At 38.6% G+C, this 19,462-nt stretch overlaps 1 protein-coding gene across 1 annotated transcript in view; it reads left to right on the forward strand.

The window, feature by feature from the left end:
- The window catches only part of ABCB5 (ATP binding cassette subfamily B member 5), a 104,414-nt gene that overhangs the window by 65,967 nt on the left and 18,985 nt on the right, over positions 1 to 19,462 (forward strand). The window contains exons 20-22 of the mRNA XM_003407086.2: positions 4,088 to 4,291; positions 8,258 to 8,358; positions 9,415 to 9,555. Of these exons, the coding sequence (XP_003407134.2) occupies positions 4,088 to 4,291; positions 8,258 to 8,358; positions 9,415 to 9,555 (446 nt within the window). The remainder of the gene's footprint in view (positions 1 to 4,087; positions 4,292 to 8,257; positions 8,359 to 9,414; positions 9,556 to 19,462) is intronic.

The raw sequence follows: 19,462 nt of genomic DNA on the forward strand, positions 1-19,462 counted from the left end.
TGCACCATCCTTACAAGCATTGCTATGTTTGAGCTCATTGTTGCAGCCACTATGTCATTCCATCTCGTTGAGTGTCTTCCTCTTTTTTGCTGACCGTCTACTTTACCAAGCATGATGTCCTTCCCCAGGGACTGGTCCCTCCTGATAACATGTCCAAAGTAAGTGAGACAAAGTCTCACCATCCTTGCTTCTAAGGAGCATACTTCTTCCAAGACAAATTTGTTCATTCTTCTGGTGGTCCATGGTATATTTAGTACTCTTCGCCAACACCATAACTCAAAGGCATCAATTCTTCTTCAGTCTTCCGTATTCATTGCCCAGCTTTCACATGCATATTAGGTGATTGAAAAACACCATGGCTTGGGCCAAGCGTACATTAATCCTTAAAGTGACATCTTTAAAGAGATCTCTTGCAGCACATTTGCCCAATGCAATGCATAGTCTGATTTCTTGGTTGCTGCTTCCATAGACACTGATTATGGATCCAAGAAAAATGAAATCCTTGACAACTTCAATCATTTCTCGTTTATCATGATGTTGCTTATTGGTCCAGTTGTGAGGATTTTTGTTTTCTTTATGTCGAGGTGTAATCCATACTGAAGGCTATGGTCTTTGATCTTCATCAAGTGCTTCAAATCCTCTTCACTTTCAGCAAGCAAAGTTGTGTCATCTGCATATCGGAGGTTGTTAATGAGTCTTCCTCCAGTTTTGATGTCCCATTCTTCTTCACATAGTCCAGCTTTTCTAATTATTTGCTCAGCATACAGATTGAATAAGTATGGTGAAAAGATACAACCCTGACACCTTTTCTGACTTTAAACCATGCAGTATTCCCTTGTTCTGTTCAAACAACTGATTCTTGCTCTAAGTACAGGTTCCTCAAGAGCACAATTAAGTGTTCCGGAATTCCTATTCTTTGAAATGTTATCCATAATTTGTTATGATCTGCACAGTTCATTGCCTTTTCATAGTCAATAAAATACAAGTAAACATCTTTCTGGTATTCTCTCCTTTCAGCCATGATCCATCTGACATAAGCAATGATATCCCTTGTTCTCTGTCCTCTTCTGAATCTGGCTTGAATTTTTGGCAGTTCTTTGTCAATGTATTGTTGTAACCATTATATATGTATACTATCAAGTATATATATATACATTAAGGATATACATGTATATCCTACACCAAAAAAGCCAAACCCGTTGCCGTCAAGTTGATTCTGACTCATGTATATCCTATTCTGTCTTAAATATTGCTAAAAATTTACCTGCCATCAATTACTTGATAGGATATATATAAACATGTATGTATGTATGTATACACTACATATATATATCCTATCAAGTAATTGATGGCAGGTAAATTTTTAGTAATATTTAGATAACATTTATTCTAAAGTAACAGAATATTTTATTCTTTACAAAACATGATTACAATTTTAAAAAATAATTTCCAACTATGGTGTATGCATATATATCTGATCTATTGCTGTTAGTTCCCATGGAGTCAGTTCCGACTCATGGTGACCCCATGTGTGCAGAGCAGACATGCACTCCATAGGGTCTTCATGGCTGTGATCTTTTGAAAGCAAATCAGCAGGCCTGTCTTCCGAGGCACCACTGGGTGGTTTGAACCACCAAGCTTTTGGCTAGTGGTGGAGCGCTTAAACTTTTGCACCACCCAGCCACGTATGTGGTCTATCAAACCAAAAAAACCACGGCCATTGAGTCGATTCTGACCCGTAGTGACCCTGTAGGACACAGTAGAGCTGCCCCATAGGGTTTCCAGGGCTGCAAGATGTGGTCTATAGGAGCATTTAATATTCAATGTGATGTGGAGCATCAGTAGGAGTGCTCAAGTTCTATAGAAGACTTAAAGTAGCTTTCTGCCCAGCTATCTGATCTATATAACTTTGAAACTCATAGTGGAGGTGGTGGGGGAAGGAGGCAAACACATTTATTTTCTCATCACCCTTAAAGCCTCAAGTGGCGGAGTGTAAGTCAGCATTAGACACCAAATGAGTTCTTATTTCAGCACCGTAAGTCTTACAGTTAGTGTATAATAACCCAGCCACTCAACTTAGATTATCTGTGAGTCTTGGTTTTTAGTATTTAGTGGTCTATTTGGTGTTTGCTGCTGTCATTTTTTTTTTTTTTTACTTTGTTGAATTTTTCTTGAATATTTTAATGGGAAATTGGAAAGTGTCTGAGTCATAACCAGATGCAATTTTGAAACTGAAGCCACAAAGGCGTTCTAGGAATAAGACAGGGACTTGGGATGGGGTGGAGAGGGGGGGAGTTACTTGTTATTCTTGTTATTTTAACAAAGATACTCTTTTTTTTTTTTTTGCAATTTCAATGAAATATGTATGGGTGAATCTTAATGCAATCTTTTAGAGAATCAAGTTAGCAATATCTATTCAGAATGTAAAAGAGTATATACCCTTTAACATGTAAGTCGAGTTGGTGAATTTAGCATTAAGAAATAAAAGGCGAACAAAAGATTTGCAGGAGTTGATGAGGCATAAGGTCAGCAACTTACTGCTCAGTGGTTCAGGTAGCAAAGCATGTTTTATCGACCAATTATGAGTTGTATGATTATGGGCAAGTTATCTCATCTCTCTGCTTCCATGTCTTCATTTATACTATGGGGATAATGACAGCATCTATCTCTTAGCATTGTGGTGAAATTAAGTGAAATAATAAAGCTAAAGTGATTATTTAGAGCACAGTAAAAGTTGGCTACTTTTTTAGTGCCTTTATATATCAGCTACAACAGTGTTACGAATGTTCTGGTTACCAACACTTGTTTTTCATTACTTCTCCTATTTAGGGTCCTCTTTTAGGCTTTTTTAAGCTACCTTTCTTGGCCTCCTTTCCATCTCAACTCTTGTTTCTCTAACACAAAGCTTCACACTAAAAAAGCACTGAGTTTGAATCCAGAGAGTGTGAGCTATGTGCGTGCATGATTATAGTATCTTAACCACCAAAGAGAATTCATATGAAAAATAAATTTACAAAAATTACATAAGAATCTTTTTGCAGATTCAATAAGGCAGGACTGTTTTCCATTAAAATAGAAATTGACAATTCACCCTAGAATATTATTGAAGATGAATTAGATTCTATTTTTGTAAATATGGAAGCTAAAGCGTAGCATTCTCCTCCTTTTTACCATCCATGAAATAAAATGTGCAAAACCTGCATAAAGAATTCATATCCATAACTCAGGTCATCTTTAACAAACACTTCATGGATGTTAAACTAGCATTTTAATGCCGTTAATTATTAAAATGTTTATTTTCTTGTAAAATTCTTAGCAAACGTGACAAAGTTACAAATGGTAAACAGCAAAAAATGCTTAACTAAAGATTGTTTCTTTGTTTTCCAGGTAGTTTTTTTCACATTAACCCTGATCCTGCAATTTTCAAATGCCACCTTATCAAGAGTTTATCTATAACCATCAAAGAAAAGCAGTTTTATTTACATTTGAATTGCATAATTTAAGTTGATTAGATTGTGTGTGTGTGTGTGTGTGTGTTGTGTGCTTGAGCACGCCTGTGTATTGTTTTTATTGTTGTGGGATGTTTGGTGGAGCTTGGGGAAACAAGAAGAGTGTGATAGTGTATCTTTCATTAAAAAAAAGAAAAAAGAAATCCTGCAACTTCAGCATTTCATGACACTTAACTTGGGTTAAAATGTAAAATCCTGCAAAACAACTTAAGGAGAGCTCTATAGAGCACCATAAAAGTTTCCCTTTCAGCAAATTGTATTTAATTTCAGGTAGCATGTTCCTATCATGCTTCTATGCAGTCTTCTATAGCATCCCACTAAACTAAAAGCCAATTCATTTAGATTTTAATGTATTGGACTTAAGGGAGAAAAATAAAGGGTAATGGTTCCTTAGTAGAGAACATTTTAAAAATATTGCATCATTTAATTTCTAAGTATAAATCAAAGTATATAAGTATAAATTTGTCTAAGTTTAAATCCTAAAAAAAGAAAGCCTGCTTTGTTTTGCAACAAACTATAATAGGGATTCTTGTAAATTCAAAACTAGCTGATTTTTTGCTCCCCAAAATATATCATAGGCAACAGGTTCAAGACTTGGTGCCATAACACAAAACGCAACGTGCATGGTACTCTCACTTATCGTTTCCTTCATATATGGATGGGAGATGACACTCTTGATTCTGATTATTGCTCCAGTGCTTGCTCTGACAGGAATAATTGAAACTGCAGCAATGACTGGATTTGCCAACAAGGATAAGCAAGAACTTAAGCGTGCTGGAAAGGTAAAATGAAGACTGTTGTTACCATCATACCCATTTTAAGAGAAAAATAATCAAAGCCCCCATCTTTACAATATGTTAGCTTCATCCATTAGGAATCTGTAAAGTGGTATATATGTACTAAAAGGCATACAGAGCAGTTTAGGGTGGTAGGTAGATATGTCGGCACAGTGGGTAAGAGCTTGGCTGCTAACCAAAAGGTCAGCAGTTCAAATCCATCAGCCGCTCCTTGGAAACCCTATGTGGCAGCCCTACTCTGTCCTCTTGGATCACTATGAGTCAGAATCGACTCGATGACAACAGGTTTGGTTTTGGTTTGATAGGTGTGTTATAAGAATACGGTGCGGTGATTTAGAGTATGGGCTTTGGAGTTAGATTGGTTGAGTTAGAATCCGGATTCTATCACTAGCATATGCGTGATATGGGCAAGTTATTTAAACTTTTCTGGACTTCAGTTTCCTCATCTGTAAAGTAGAAATAATAATCGTATCCACTTAAAGATTTTTGTGAGGAGTATGCAAAACACTTAGAATTATTATAGGCAAAACATTTACAATAGTGTCTGAAAAACAGTGAAAAAAAAAAAAACTGTTTCCATCAAGTCAATTCCAGCTCATGGTGACCTCATGTGTTACAGAGTAGAACTGCTCCACAGGGTTTTCTTGGCTTTAATCTTTACAGAAGCTGATCTCCAGGGCTTTCTTCCATGGCACTGCTAGGTGGGCCCGAACCATCAACCTTTAGGTTAGTAGTGGAGCATAAGCCATCTACACCACCCAGAGACCTTTGGAAGACAGTAAGCATTCAATAATGCCAGCCGATATTACTATACTGTGTCATGGGGAAACTTGCTTACCTCATGATTCCTTATCCTCTAATTGTTGAATATTTAAATTTGCCTGAACAATTTGTTCTGCTGAGTATTTTATTTTTCAAAATAAATGAGGAATATAAGTGTACTTATTAAAAAAAAAAAAAAAAGGCCATTGCTATGGGGTTGATTCCAACTCATAGTGACCCTGTAGGACAGAGTAGAACTGCCCCATAGGATTTCCAAAGAGCACCTGGTGAATTTGAACTACAGGCCTTTTGGTTAGCAGCTGTAGCTCTTAACCACTACACCAGCAGGGTTTCCATACTTGTACAGAAATTGCCTTAAACAAGGTTTCAGAGACAAGGACCATTTTTATACTGATCAAAATGAACAATTTAATTATTTTAAAAATCCTTTGATGCATTAAATTTCTCTGGAAATTTAATTTCTCATATTTATGAAAACAATTGTTGTATTGGAGATTTAGGGAAACACGTGTCTTGTGGAATCATAAGATTTAAGAATGGAAGGTCCAACCTCACCCAAAGTAGAAATCTCTTGTGCAACATCCCAAGTGGCCACCCATCCACTCATCCTCCACTCACTTTCCCATCCAATGGCAGGCAGATCATTACCTACCCTGGAATAGCCTTGTATGATAGGCAGTTTTTTCTTTGTATGTTTGTTTTTTAGTGCCCTTCCATGCTAATCTTTTTGGCTTTGATCTTGGTAGAGATTCAAACCCTGTTTCTCAAGACAGCCCTTCAGAAGCTGCATCATGTAAACCCTGAGTCTTCTCTTAGCCACCTCCAGGCCTTTAAGTAGTTCCTTTCTTGCTACACTTTGAACGATCTTTGCAACATTAGTAAACATCCTCTGGATAGAAAAAATGATTTTAATATCATTTATGGTCTGTATCACAGTGACTATATCATTGCTGGCACATTATAAATATTTATTATGAATATTCATGACTAGGAATTCCAAGCACATGACTCATTATAATCTGGTTTGCCTAACCTTTGGACCTTTCCACATTTCTTGCACTAGCTAAGGACCCTTGGAATTTCTGTTTCTGCTGTGCAGACTGAACTATTAGCAAATATTTGCCTCAGAGACAGTAAAAAGTTGTTTGATCCCCTCCCTGTGTACAAATTATCACAATTTGTACAGTAATGGGGCCCCAATTAATGACATTTTAGTCATCTTATTTTTATGTCATGAAGTTTAGTCATATATGTACCCTTTAACCTCAGAAACACCTAGTTGTTTTTGTTATTTGTATCATTAATCTCACACTATCCAAACAGTAACTCCAACAAATAGGCTGTCTGAATCCTTTTCTATAGTTTTAATCAAACCTCAATTTACCAAACACCAATTCGGTATACAGACCAATAGAATATCTTAATCCTTCTCTGGTTGCATGTGTATCTTTGGAAAAATCAGTAAATGTTTTATTTTTCAGACTTAAAATGCTCGTATTAGTAAAAAAGACTGTCTTCTAAGGTCGTATAATGATGTTAGTCATTTCTCCAATTTGAACAATAATCACAAAAAATTTTTGTTCTTTTTCTTTAACTCAAACAAGTCTTCAGCATTCTTATCCATTTTCCTAGTACACCACAGAATATATTACAAATGAAAGTGTCTGAGTTCATTTTGAAGTTAATGAGAGCATCAAAACCGAGAGCAGAATCCTGGTGTTGGGAACTCAGTCCAGAAATCTAGCTCGCTCCTATAGCCATGTTCTCCTTCATATAATGCTACACACCCAGACCTGTCCCACTCTGTCCCACCATTCATTCTGGTGGGCTAGAAACAGGATGTGAAAACAGGAAGTTACTCTTTCAAGCAATGTGTGTTCTCATGTCGAAGTTTATTCTAAGCCAAAACCCTTTCTTCCATTTTGAGTCCTATGTGATTACTCATTCTTTTTTGGAAACTTTATATGGAGAAGCATTAATCACATGTGAAATAAATCCAAACAGAACCCACTGCCGTTGAGTCAATCCCGACTCCTAGCCACCCTGTAGGACAGAGTAGAACTCCCCCATAGGGTTTCTAAGGCTGTAATCTTTATGGAAGCAGACCGGCACATCTTTCTCCCACGGAGTGTCTGGTGAGTTTGAACCACCGACCTTTCATTTAGTGGTCAAGCGCTTTAACCAGTGCACCCCCACAGCTGTGAATTAAATATCTTTTTAAATTCATAGACATCATATTAAGAAATGGTTCTATCTTTTAAAGAAACTTGTAGCCACATCCCATGCTATTTTACTGGAATGTTCCTGAGTCTTTGGCTGCAATTTGCATGTTTGTGCTATACTGAAATAATCATTTATTTGATTCTCTCTGCCATCTTCTTTTTGAATTGTCTTATAAAATATAGGAAGGCTCTCATGCAAGATTGCATACAAACGTAATGCTCACTTGTGTTTGATTCCTCCAGCCTGTGGAGTAATTTAAATTGAAAAGATTTGAAAGAGGTTAAATCTATATTGGTGGACTAAATCTTTTCAAAGGAAATGTTTCTTGTGTCTATCATCTTGAAGGTCCCTGGATGGTGCACATGGTTTGTGCTTGTCTACTAACCTGAAGGTTCATGGTTCAGACCTACCCAGCAGCACCTTGGAAGAAAGCCTTGGCAATCTGCTTCCATAAAGATTGTTGTTATTGTTAGGTGCCATCCAGTCGATTTCAACTCATAGTGAACCCATGCAACAGAGTAGAGCTGCCCCTTAGGATTTTCTAGGCTGTAATCAATCTCCCACAGAGCCGCTGGGTGGATTCGAACGCCCAGCCTTTTGGTTTGTATCAGAGTACTTAATCATTGTGCCATCAGGACTCCTTCCGTAAAGATTATAGCCAAGAAAACCTTTTGGAGCAGTTCTTCTCATTAACACATGGGGTCTCCATGAGTCGGAATCAACTCAATGGCATTGGGTTTGATTTTGGGGGGTTTTATTATTTTGAAATGACATTTTCCTATCTTATTTTTGGGAAACAAAAAAAGGAGCTAAGAGTACTTGTCAGGAAAACTTACTGACTTGATATACTTAATACGTCCCCAGTGTAACTGACTAGAATTCATAGTCGGGGAAAGTTCAACCATCACTAATTTTATTTTATATTTTATTGCCTTATTTTGTAAGATAGCAACTGAAGCTGTGGAAAATATACGTACTATAGTGTCATTAACAAGAGAAAAAGCCTTTGAAGAAACGTACAATGAGACGCTTCAGACTCAGCACAGGTAATTACATTCATACTGATTCCATTAACTAGACTTTGCTCACGTAAAGGCAGTACTTCTGTAGAGCACCAGAGGTTTGCCTCCCAAGTTATTTGCTCTAGAATCTCCCTTAATAATGGCATATCATAATTTCTCATACAACTTCATCAAAAAGCAGCTCAAAGGGGCATCAAGAGCAAGCATATGGGCCCTCCCGTATTACCATTAGCTGTCTATTAGTACCTCTGCATGTTTTCCTTATTTTCCTGAAACAAAATGCAGAAATAACACATTCTAGAGAGCAGATAAGGTTGTTCTGCAGTTTATACAGGGATGAATTACCAATAAGCAAGAACACACAGACTTACGTGGGCTTCTTACTAATCTGTAGCGCACAGTTCAAATGTGAAATTGTGCACTACAGATTAGTAAATAAGCACAAGCAAGATGGTGCGTACCTTGCGTACTTTAATTCTCCATGTACCTTGCTTACTGGTTAATCCACCCCTGCCTTTATATTAAACCCCTAAAATACTTCACATTTTAAAACAAATGTATATACAATAAATGTGCACATGCCTTTTCATTTTAAACCAGTCTGTATCACATTTGCTTAGTGATGTCGTCTGTATTACTTTGTCAGAGGTACCTGAGTACTCTTTTGTACTCATGCTTGTGGTCAGTACTCCCTATATAACTTCCACTACTTGTCTATGAGCGAGGGCAAAATTCTAATAGAGACTATTTCTAAACACCTTTAAACCAAATCTCTCAAACTCTTTTATTAAGCTGTTCTTTCACAGACTTTGTTCATTCTTTGTCTTTATATACAACTTTGTTACACTTAACTATAGAGTGAATAGCTCTTGAGAAAAATCCTTATATTATCTGTTTTCTCTACAATAATTCTCAGTAGTAAAAAAAAAAAAAAACATTTTCTCTTTAATCCTTAGAAAAATGTATATCCATTAAATCATCGCATTTCTAAGTCTTCTGTATTCACTACTCTACAATATTTGTTAAATTGACCTCACGGTATCTCATGTCCCGTTGTTTGGTAAATTTTGTGTGTTTCAGAAATGCCTTGAAGAAAGCACAGCTCTTTGGAAGCTGTTACGCGTTCAGCCATGCCTTTGTATATTTTAGCTACGCAGCGGGGTTTCGCCTTGGAGCGTATTTAATACAAGCTGGACGAATGACCCCCGAGGGCATGTTCGCGTAAGTTGTGTGAACATATAAACATCCTAAGTGGGCCTTGCACTTAAATTAACCTGAACAACTTCCAGCTCATAGTGGATTATCACATATGTGAAAAATGCATGCTTGGAGAATTAAAAAATATGTATATGTATATGTATATGTATATGTATATGTATATGTATATGTATATGTATATGTATATGTATATGTATATGTATATGTATATGTATATGTATATGTATATGTATATGTATATGTATATGTATAAGTATATGTATATGTATATGTATATGTATATGTATATGTATATGTATATGTATATAGTCATTTATATCTATGAGAAGCGTAGTCTGGCTGGTGAAACACTGACATAACATTTGAAAATGGATGATCTAAATTAAACTCCCAAATGAATTGCTCCTGGTTTCAGTTTCCTAGAAATAGGGAATGTAGGGGTCAATTATGCCTTCTTGTCACCCATTTCTTAGGAAGTTTGTGAGACTGTGGAACTCCCACTTTGGAGGTGCCTTCACTAAGTATGACGGCAAATCACTGCAGTTGAGTTCTTTGCTGACCAACCATTCCAGAACAAACACGTGTAAATGACTGGTTTCCTTCAGATTAGTCACATTTAGAACTGGTCATCGGATCCCAGTGAGGGTGCCTTTTTCCAAAGCAGTTTTGGAGCTTCTATTTTGGAATTCTGGTCACATAATTAAGATTTTTTTTTTTAATAGGAACACCTAAATTCAGCTGCTGAAACTAGAAAAATTAATTCTGAGTGTGCTTTCTATGCCTCCCTGTATTGTCAGAAAATTTCTTTAATCCACATCATAATACCATTGCTAAACATTTAGAACTAGGGAAATTCATAGAACATTTGACTCAAAAAAGTAATGTTATATTTTTCAAGCCAAGCATAAATACAGAAGCAAGGATCAAAACCCCAAAAAAACCAAACCCAGTGCTGTTGAGTCAATTCCGACTCATAGCGACCCTATAGGACAGAGTAGATCTGCCCCCATAGAGTTTCCAAGGAGCACCTGGCAGATTTGAACTGCTTTCCTCTTGGTTAGCAGCTGTAGCACTTAACTACTGCGCCACCAGGGTTTCCAAGCAAGGGTCAGCTACTCAAAATAATGACTTGGGAGAGTACACATGCTCCAGGAATGCTGCCATTTTACTAAACATGTTGGGAGCTTGTCTTTGAGATTTGCCTCTCAAGTCCCAGGTAGCTTTCTTTTGAATATCTTCATTAATGGCATGTTGAGGATCTATTGAACTTGAGAAAATGGCCAAAAGTCTTTTGGTGTCCAATAATTTCAGAATAACTTGGAATAATTTTTAGTTTCTATTCACATGAAAAAACACTTATTTATTAAACATGAACTGAGTTAACTATGCAAACGTATTTGACAGTGTGGATCATAACAAATTATGGATAATATTACGAAGAATGGGAATTCCAAAACAATTATGTTCATGAGGAACTTGTACTTAGACCAAGAGGCAGTCATTCGAACAGAACAAGGGGACATTGGGTGGTTTAAAATCAGGAAAGGTGTGTGTCAGGGTTGTATCCTTTCACCATACTTATTCAATCTGGATGCTGAGTAAATAATTCAAGAAGCCGGACTATTTGAAGAGCAGGGCATCAGGATTAGAAGAAGACTCATTAACAACCTTCATTATGCAGATGGTACAACCTTGCTTGCTGAAAGTGAAGAGGACTTGAAGCACTTGCCGATGAAGATCAAAGACCACAGCCTTCAGTATGGATTACATCTCAACATAAAGAAAGCAAAAATTCTCATAACTAGACCAATAAGCAACATCATGATAATCAGAGAAAACACTGAAGTCGTCAAGGATTTCATTTTACTTAGATCCACAATCAACACCCATGGAAGCAGCAATCAAGAAATCAAACAACATTTTGCATTGGACAAATCTGCGAAAGACCTCTTCAAAGTGTTCAAAAGCAAAGATGTCACTTTGAGAACTAAAGTGCACCTGACCCAACCCATGCTATTTTCAATTGCCTCATATGCATATGAAAGCTGGACAATGAATAAGGAAGACCGAAGAAGAATTGATGCCTTTAAATTATGGTGTTATGAAGAATATTGAATATACCATGCACTGCCAAAAAAAACAAACAAATCTGTCTTGGAAGAAGTACAGCCAGAATGCTCCTTAGAAGGGAGAATGCCGAGACTTCGTCTTGCTTACTTTGGGTGTGTTATCAGGAGGGACCAGTCCCTGGAGAAGGGCATTATGTTTGGTAAAGTAGATAGATGGCCAGCGAAAAAGAGGAAGGCCCTCAATGAGATGGATTGACACAGTAGCTGCAACAGTGGGCTCAAACACAGCGTCGATTTTGAGAATGGTGCAGGATGGGGCAGTGTTTCGTTCTGTTGTACATAAGGTCGCTGTGAGTGGGCACCTAACAACAACAGTAACTGAGTTCCCAGGAAGTTTCTTTGCTAAGCACTGATAAGAATACAGTTCACCATTCACGAACTGAGTATCCATGAATCTTACCCAATGTTAAGGCCACTTAGCAGTTTCTTGGAAGTAGGTTTCCTTGTCAAATGGAATATATGTATTTAAATTTTCAACAGTAATTACATGTCCCCTGGACTACTACGTTCTGTTCTCTAAAACAGTGTGTAGTACTGCCTGTTTGGACCTGTAAACCACAATTAGAACATTTAGCCTTGTGCTTCTTTCTGACTACACAGACTAATTAATTAGTCAAATAGATTAACAAGGAAAGAAGTCTGAAAATACATAAATTAATTTATTCAGCTCACCACTCCCCCCTGCCATTAAGCTAGCTGGTTTTTTCCGTTAGTTCTAATGTAATGCAGACAAACCCAAGCTTAAAAATTGGTTGTATTTCAAAAGTTTGTTTGAAGATCAATTGTTTGAGACTGAGAACATGTTTTCCTCAAAACTTTCTGCAGCTTTTCTTAAATCCTGAGGATCTCATTCCTTCAGTATGTAACTGGTCTTCTGTATTACAAGAAAGCAAGCTGACTGAACACATTCATACTAACGTAAGATGTCTGATTATCTTATAAGCTCTCACAGAAATTTCTTTATTTTTAAAAGCAATTGTAACCCAAAGTAAATTTCTAATTGGTTTACATGAAGGTAGTCTAATAAGGCAGTCAAGGGAGAATCACCTCATCTTTCCATTACCAAACTCACCAGTCTATTACATGATTCTCCATGTGGTTGGTACCACTTATTTAATGTCCACTACTTATTCTCCATGGGAGAAAGACCTGGTAATCTGCTCCTATAAATATTACAGCCTAGAAAACCCGATGGGGCAATTCTACTCTGTCACACGGGGTCACTATGAGTTGGAATCAACTTGACAACACCTAACAAACACAACAAAATTTATTTTATGAGTGGGAATCTTTCCAACTCAATGGGAATTCCAGTTGAAGGCAATTATCTCTTTTCATTATTTTCTCTATCAGTACAGTTTCTTTTCTCTATAATGACTCAACTTAAGAAAAAGAAAGAAATCTTTCCCATGACTCTAAATTCCCTTCTAGCTATTTCCAATGTCTTTCTTCTGCAGCAAAACCAGTTCCAAAGAGTTGCCTATTCTTATTTTCTACACCTTCTCATACTCAATCTCTCCTAAACTCACTCCAGTATAGCCTTATTTCCCACCAGCCACTGGAAAGATTCATTATTAAGGTACTCACTGATCTTCCTCTCATCCACCTGTGCTTTCATCCAATGCTCAGTTCTCTAATTTCACCTAACTTGACCTCTGAGCAGCATTTAAAACTCTCCTTTCTGAAACATTTTCTTCTCTAGGGTTCTGGGAAGCCTATTTTTTCTTCTTTATCATTGGCCCCTCTTTCTCTGTTTCCTTTACTGGCTCCTTTTTTTCTGCCAGACCTCTACGTGTGGAGGGCCTTAGGGATCTCAGACTTCTCCATCTGTAAACCTCATTTGTAATCTAATCTAGTCCTATGGTTTTAAATACCACCTGTGTGCTGATAACTCCCTTCTGTATATTTCCAACTCTGACGCCCTCCGCTGAACACCAGCTGTTATCCATCTACCTACTGAACAGCTCCAGTTGGATGTCCAATAATATCTTACTGTGTCCAAAACAGAACTTGAGATTTTCTCCCCAAAGGCTCTCTAACCCAAGCCTTCTCCATCTTGGTGAACAGTGCCACCATCCATGCAGTTACTCGGGACAAAAACCTAACAGTTGTCCTGTTGCTTCTCTTGCCGTAATGTATCAGATACATCACCAAGTCCTGGCAGCTCTACTCCAAAGTACTTATCACCACATCCACTGTTACAACCCACTCCCAAGTCCCTGCATCTCTTGACTGGACTGTTGCAACCACCTGCTCACTGGTATACCTGCTTCTCGCAGCCTACAAGCGCTACATGATCCAGTCTCTCTGTCTTCTGTCCTTTACAACCTTGTCCACCACTGTCTCCTTTGTAAACTGAGTGTCAGCCCACGCTTGCTGTTTCTGTCCCCGAAACTCCCTAGCTCAGCGTCCTCTTTCCCTCTGCCTAGAATGATCACTCCCCAGATATTCCCCAGGTTGCTTCTTTCTCAGCATCCAGGCCTCCGCTCCTAAACCGACTTCTAAGGAAGGCTTTCACTAATGGCCAAAGTAGTTCCCCCAGCCACCCCCAACCTCATTACTCTTGACCCCATTGCCCTGTTTGATTTTGTTTATAGCTATTACTACTATCTGAAATTGTCTTTTTTGTTTGTTTGTTTCCTTTATTGATTGTATAGACTATAAGCTCAGTGAATGTAGGGACTAAACTGTTTTGTTTATTGATGTTTCCCTGTGAACCAAAAAGCAGATTTTGGCACATAGTAGACATACAATAAATATCTATTGAATGAATGACTGAATCCAAAGTAAGTGGAAAACTGGGAGTGATGTGTAGGAAACTCTGATGGCATAGTGGTTAAGTGCTACAGCTGCTAACCAAAAGGTCTGCAGTTCGAATCCACCAGGCACTCCTTGGAAACTCTATGGGGCAGTTCTACTGTGTCCTGTAGGGTCGCCATGAGTTGGAATTGACTTGACAGCAATGGGTTTGGTTTGGTTTTTTTGGTGTAAGAGAAACCACCAATTAGGGATCCCAGATGTTTCTGGAAATCTGCTTCCAATGTTGACTTCTTCAAACTACTTTTGTTTTCCATAGATTCTTCCATTTTTCCTCCCTTCTACATCCATCAGGTGCTTTGGCAGGAGAACTGGATCTAAGTCAAAAAAAAAAAAAGAAAGTCAAGAACACCATAAAATACAAAAGTAAACCAAAAAACCTAAACCCACTGCCGTCGAGTCAATTCTGACTCATAGCGACCCTACAGGACAGAGTAGAACTGCCCCATAGAGTTTCCAAGGAGCGCCTGGTGGATTTGAACTGCTGACCTCTTGGTTAGTAGCAGTAGCACTTAACCACTATGCCACCATGGTTTCCATATAAAAGTAAGGTGTTTGTAATTGGGAGTCTACTTCTGCGTACTAAGATTTCTTTAGGTTAAAACTAAGCAAAGATTAGGGGACTTCTAGCTCAATTGGCATCGCATAGTTTATAAAGAAAGTGTTCTAGATCCTACTCTGGTGAGTAGCATCTGGGGTCTTAACAACTTGTGAGCAGCCATCTGAGATATGTCTACTGATCCCACCACATCGGGAACAAGGGAGAATGAAGAAAACCAAAGACACAAGGGAAAGATTAGTCCAAGGGACTAATGCACCACCACTACCACAGCCTCCACCAGGTTGAGTCCAGCACAGCTAGATGGTACCTGGCTATCACCACTGACTGCTGTGACAGGGATCACAATAGAGGGTCCCAGACAGAGCTGGAGAAAAACATGGAACAAAACTTTAACTCACAAAAAAAGACCAGACTTACTGGTCTGACAGAGACTGGAGAAACCCCCGAGAGTATGGCCCCCAGACACCTTTTTAACTCAGTGCTGAAATCACTCCTAAGGTTCACCCTTCATTCAAAGATTAGACAGGCCCATAAAACAAACAATAATACACGTAGCTCAACCATGTATACAAGACAAATGGAAATGAGGAACCCAAGGTCAAGAAGGAGAGAGTGTTGACACATCACGAGGTTGGCAACCAATGTCGCAAAACGATATGTATATTAATTGTTTAACAAGAAACTAATTTGCTCTGTAAACTTTCACCTAAAGCACAACAAATTAAAAAAAGCCTAAGCAAAGAATTTTCTTAAAGAATGATAAACCAAACTTTTTGCCTTTGATTTGATTCTGACTCATGGCGACCTCATGCCTTACAGAGCAAAACTGCTCCATAGGGTTTTCTTGGCGGTAATCTTCATGGATGCAGACTTCCAGGCCTTTCTTCCAGTTTGCTGCTGGTTGGGTTCAAACTGCCAACCGTTAGGTTAGTAGTCGAGCACAAACTATTTGTGCCACCCAGAGACCTGTGATGTTGTTGTTATCGTGTGCCATAGAGTCGATTCCAACTCATAGCGACCCTATAGGTCAAAGTAGAACTGTCCCATAGAGTTTCCTGGGCTGCAGTCTTTACAGAGCAGATCACCAAGTCTTTTGTCCTGCAGAGCCACTGGTGGGTTTGAACTACCGACCTGTTAACCAAACCAAAAAAACCAAACCCATTGCCATCGAGTTGATCCCAAGTCATAGGGATCCTATAGGACAGAGTAGAACTACCCCGCAGAGTTCCCATTGAATGCCTGGTGGATTCTAACTGCCGACCTTTTGGTTAGCAGCCAGAGATCTTAACCGCTATGCCACCAGGGTTTCCTTTTGGTTAACAGCCAAGTATTTTAATCATTGTGCTACAAGGGATCCTTGTAAAGAGTGATACAACCTCAGTATCATGCCCATCACTTTCACAGCTTCAAGTGACATCAGGCAGGATTTTTTCTGAAAGGGGTCTCCCAGGATTGCCAACCATTCCCTCACTCATAATAATTACTGTAACAGCTAATCTTGATTGAGTCCTTACTAGATATTATGTATGTGTCATGCAACATCTGCTTAATCTTCTGTAGTTGATTCCCATTTTACAGATGGGGAAAACTAAGACTCAAAGAGTTTACTTAACTTGTCCAAAGTCACAAAACCAGTAAGTAGCAAAAAACAGATTCAATTTTATGCCTCCAGGAGCCAGAGAACTGACTTAATAGATATTTTTTATTATTATGAAATCTGTGGACAACTCTTCCTAACACCTTCCTATAAAGACTTTTTTTTCTTTAATGATAATTCTTGTTTAGTTTTCCAACCATTTGGATATCCAGTGCTGAGCTGGTTCTTAACGTAATTGGAACAAGTAACTTGTTCAGTGTTACTTCGTGGCCCTAAAATGTAGAGATTGAAAAGGCTCCAATACAATAGTTCTTCCCCCTAACTGCCTGCCATACTTCCTGGATTTCTATTTTACTAAATTCATTAAAAAGGGTCATCTTCTAAAGACATGAGTATTTTGGCTGTCAGAACATGTGTAGGACATATTGGCATAAGAACAATGATTAAAGAAGAGTATCACATTGGTATTTCTCAGGGTCCTAAGGGAAGAACTCTTTGTTGTGGAATGAAGAAACAGGGGGCTGTCTGAGCTAGGGCTGCTGGCATTACTTTGTATTTGAATATCTTTCAACATGACTGAAGACAGAGTAAGAATATCCATATTTTATGGTACTAACCAAAGAGAAATTCTCTAGGAAACTTGAGCCCAGGGCTATGCAGAATTGTGATAGTTGAGATTTGTCTTCAATACCAAAGACTCCAGCCTTCTTAGATAACCAGCGGGGCCCACAATTACCATGAACGTATCACCATGAAGGTGTCTCCTTTAGTTAGACACACTAGTTTTACCTGGCCTAGAAGATTCTGTGCCTTCCAGAGTCTAGGGTGACAGACAGCTTTCTATCTAATCAACTAACTGAATGGAAGAGGCTTACAAAGTAAACTCCCTCCTACTAGACACTCCTTAGATAAAAGTCAGCTCAGCTGCTAACCAAAAGACTGGCCATTCAAATCCACCACCTGCTCCTTGGAAACCCTATGGGACAGTTCTACTCTGACTTACAGGGTCTCTATGAGTCAGAATCGACTCAACAGCAATGGGTTTGATTTTGTTTTGTTTTGTCTTTATTCCCTCTCTAAACAAATGGTTTCCCAACTCTCCACTTGAGGACCTGGTTAAAAATCCAGATAGCCAGAGCTTACCTCCAGAAGTCTAATTTGTAGATCTAGTATGGTGCCAGGAATCTGCATTTTACCAAACATACCAGGTTATTCTGAGGCACAGGGTTTGAGGACCACATTTAAAGAAATAGGAGTGTAAGGCTTGAATCCCAGACCGCTCTCCATAGTTCTTTAAGCTCTTAGGGCTTTCTTTTGGCCACTGCCACAAGCTTTCCTAGAATTGTGTAAAAATTAGGGAATTCACATTTCAGTCTATTTGTTAAAAATAAAGGTGTAGAACAATAGCTGTATAAAATGTGAATGCATTTTCATGATTTATACCTACAGAGACTAGTGATCCGTCTCTCAGCAATGATAGTGTTGCCATGAGTCGGGATTGAAAGGGGTGTGTAAAAAAGGGGCTGTAACAGCAGAATACTTGATATGCTCGTAATATCTTATCGGCAGGACTACTATCAGCTTTAGCTTTTTCCTCTTTAAAAAAAAAAAAAACACGTATCTTATGACAGAGGCTGTCTCCTTCTGTATCTGTTATTGTAGGAATTTCTCTGAAATGAGCATTTAAAGTAAAGCGATACCATTTTCATTTGGCTGTTTGCAGCCAAAGCATAAAAAAAAAAAAATTGCCGTCGAGTCAGTTCTGACTCACGGCAGCTCTGTGTCTGTCAGAGTAGAACTGTTTTCCATAAGGTGTTCGGTGGCTAATTTTTCAGAAATAGATCACCAAGCATTTCTTCCTCAAACCTCCAACCGTTTGGTTAGCAGCTGACCGAGTTAACTATTTGCACCACCCAGGGACTCCCTAGCCAGTCCACAGAAGCCCTAGAAAACCTCTTGTTTTGGATCTCAGGCACATATGTGTAACAAGGTACCCTTCTGCCTCTGTTAGCCCTGGCAACACTTTCCATTTGTTATTTCACTATAAATGTACAGACTTTTAGAAATACAAAGTGACTTAATTTTCCCCTGTCCGATATTACATTAGTGCCTTTAGGTTTTTTTCTGGCTCACTTATGTAGCATAGTCTAGAAAGAGTTAGTGCCCAGCACAGGTTTCTGTAACACTCCATGCCCACTTCAGAGCCTTGCTCTAGCTCTGTTAGTTCCTTCTTTCTTTGGTATACATATTATATCGGAGTCCTTGGATGGTGCAAATGGTTGAAGCACTCAACTGCTAACTGCAAAGTTGGAGGCTTGAGTCCATCCAGAGGTGACTTGGAAAAAACGTCTGGAGATCTACTTCCAAAAAATCAGCCACTGAAAATCCTATGGAGCACAGTTCTACTCTAACACACACGGAGTCACCTGAAGTCAGAATCGATTCCATGGCAGCTCTCTTTTTAAGTAGAGCAGGTGGGTGAGAAGGAAACAAGACTTGAGAGACTTCAGTGTAGTCATAATAAAAGTCACGGCATTGAAAATTGCCTGAGAAGCAAAATCAAGCAGCTTAGGTGTTTGTGGCCTTTGTTGTTCTTAGGTGCTGTCGAGTTAATTCTGACTTATAACAACCCTAATTACAACAGAACAAAACACTGCCCGGGCCTGCGGACCTGCGGTATCCTCACGATTGTTGCCATGTTTGAGCCCATTGTTGCAGCCACTGTATCAATTCGTCTCATTGAGGGTTTTCCTCTTTTTTGCTGACCCTCTATCTTACCAAGTATGATGTCCTTCTCCAAGGACT

Source organism: Loxodonta africana, chromosome 8 (genome assembly GCF_030014295.1).
Source record: "Loxodonta africana isolate mLoxAfr1 chromosome 8, mLoxAfr1.hap2, whole genome shotgun sequence".
In the NCBI taxonomy this organism is placed as follows: Eukaryota; Metazoa; Chordata; class Mammalia; order Proboscidea; family Elephantidae; genus Loxodonta; species Loxodonta africana.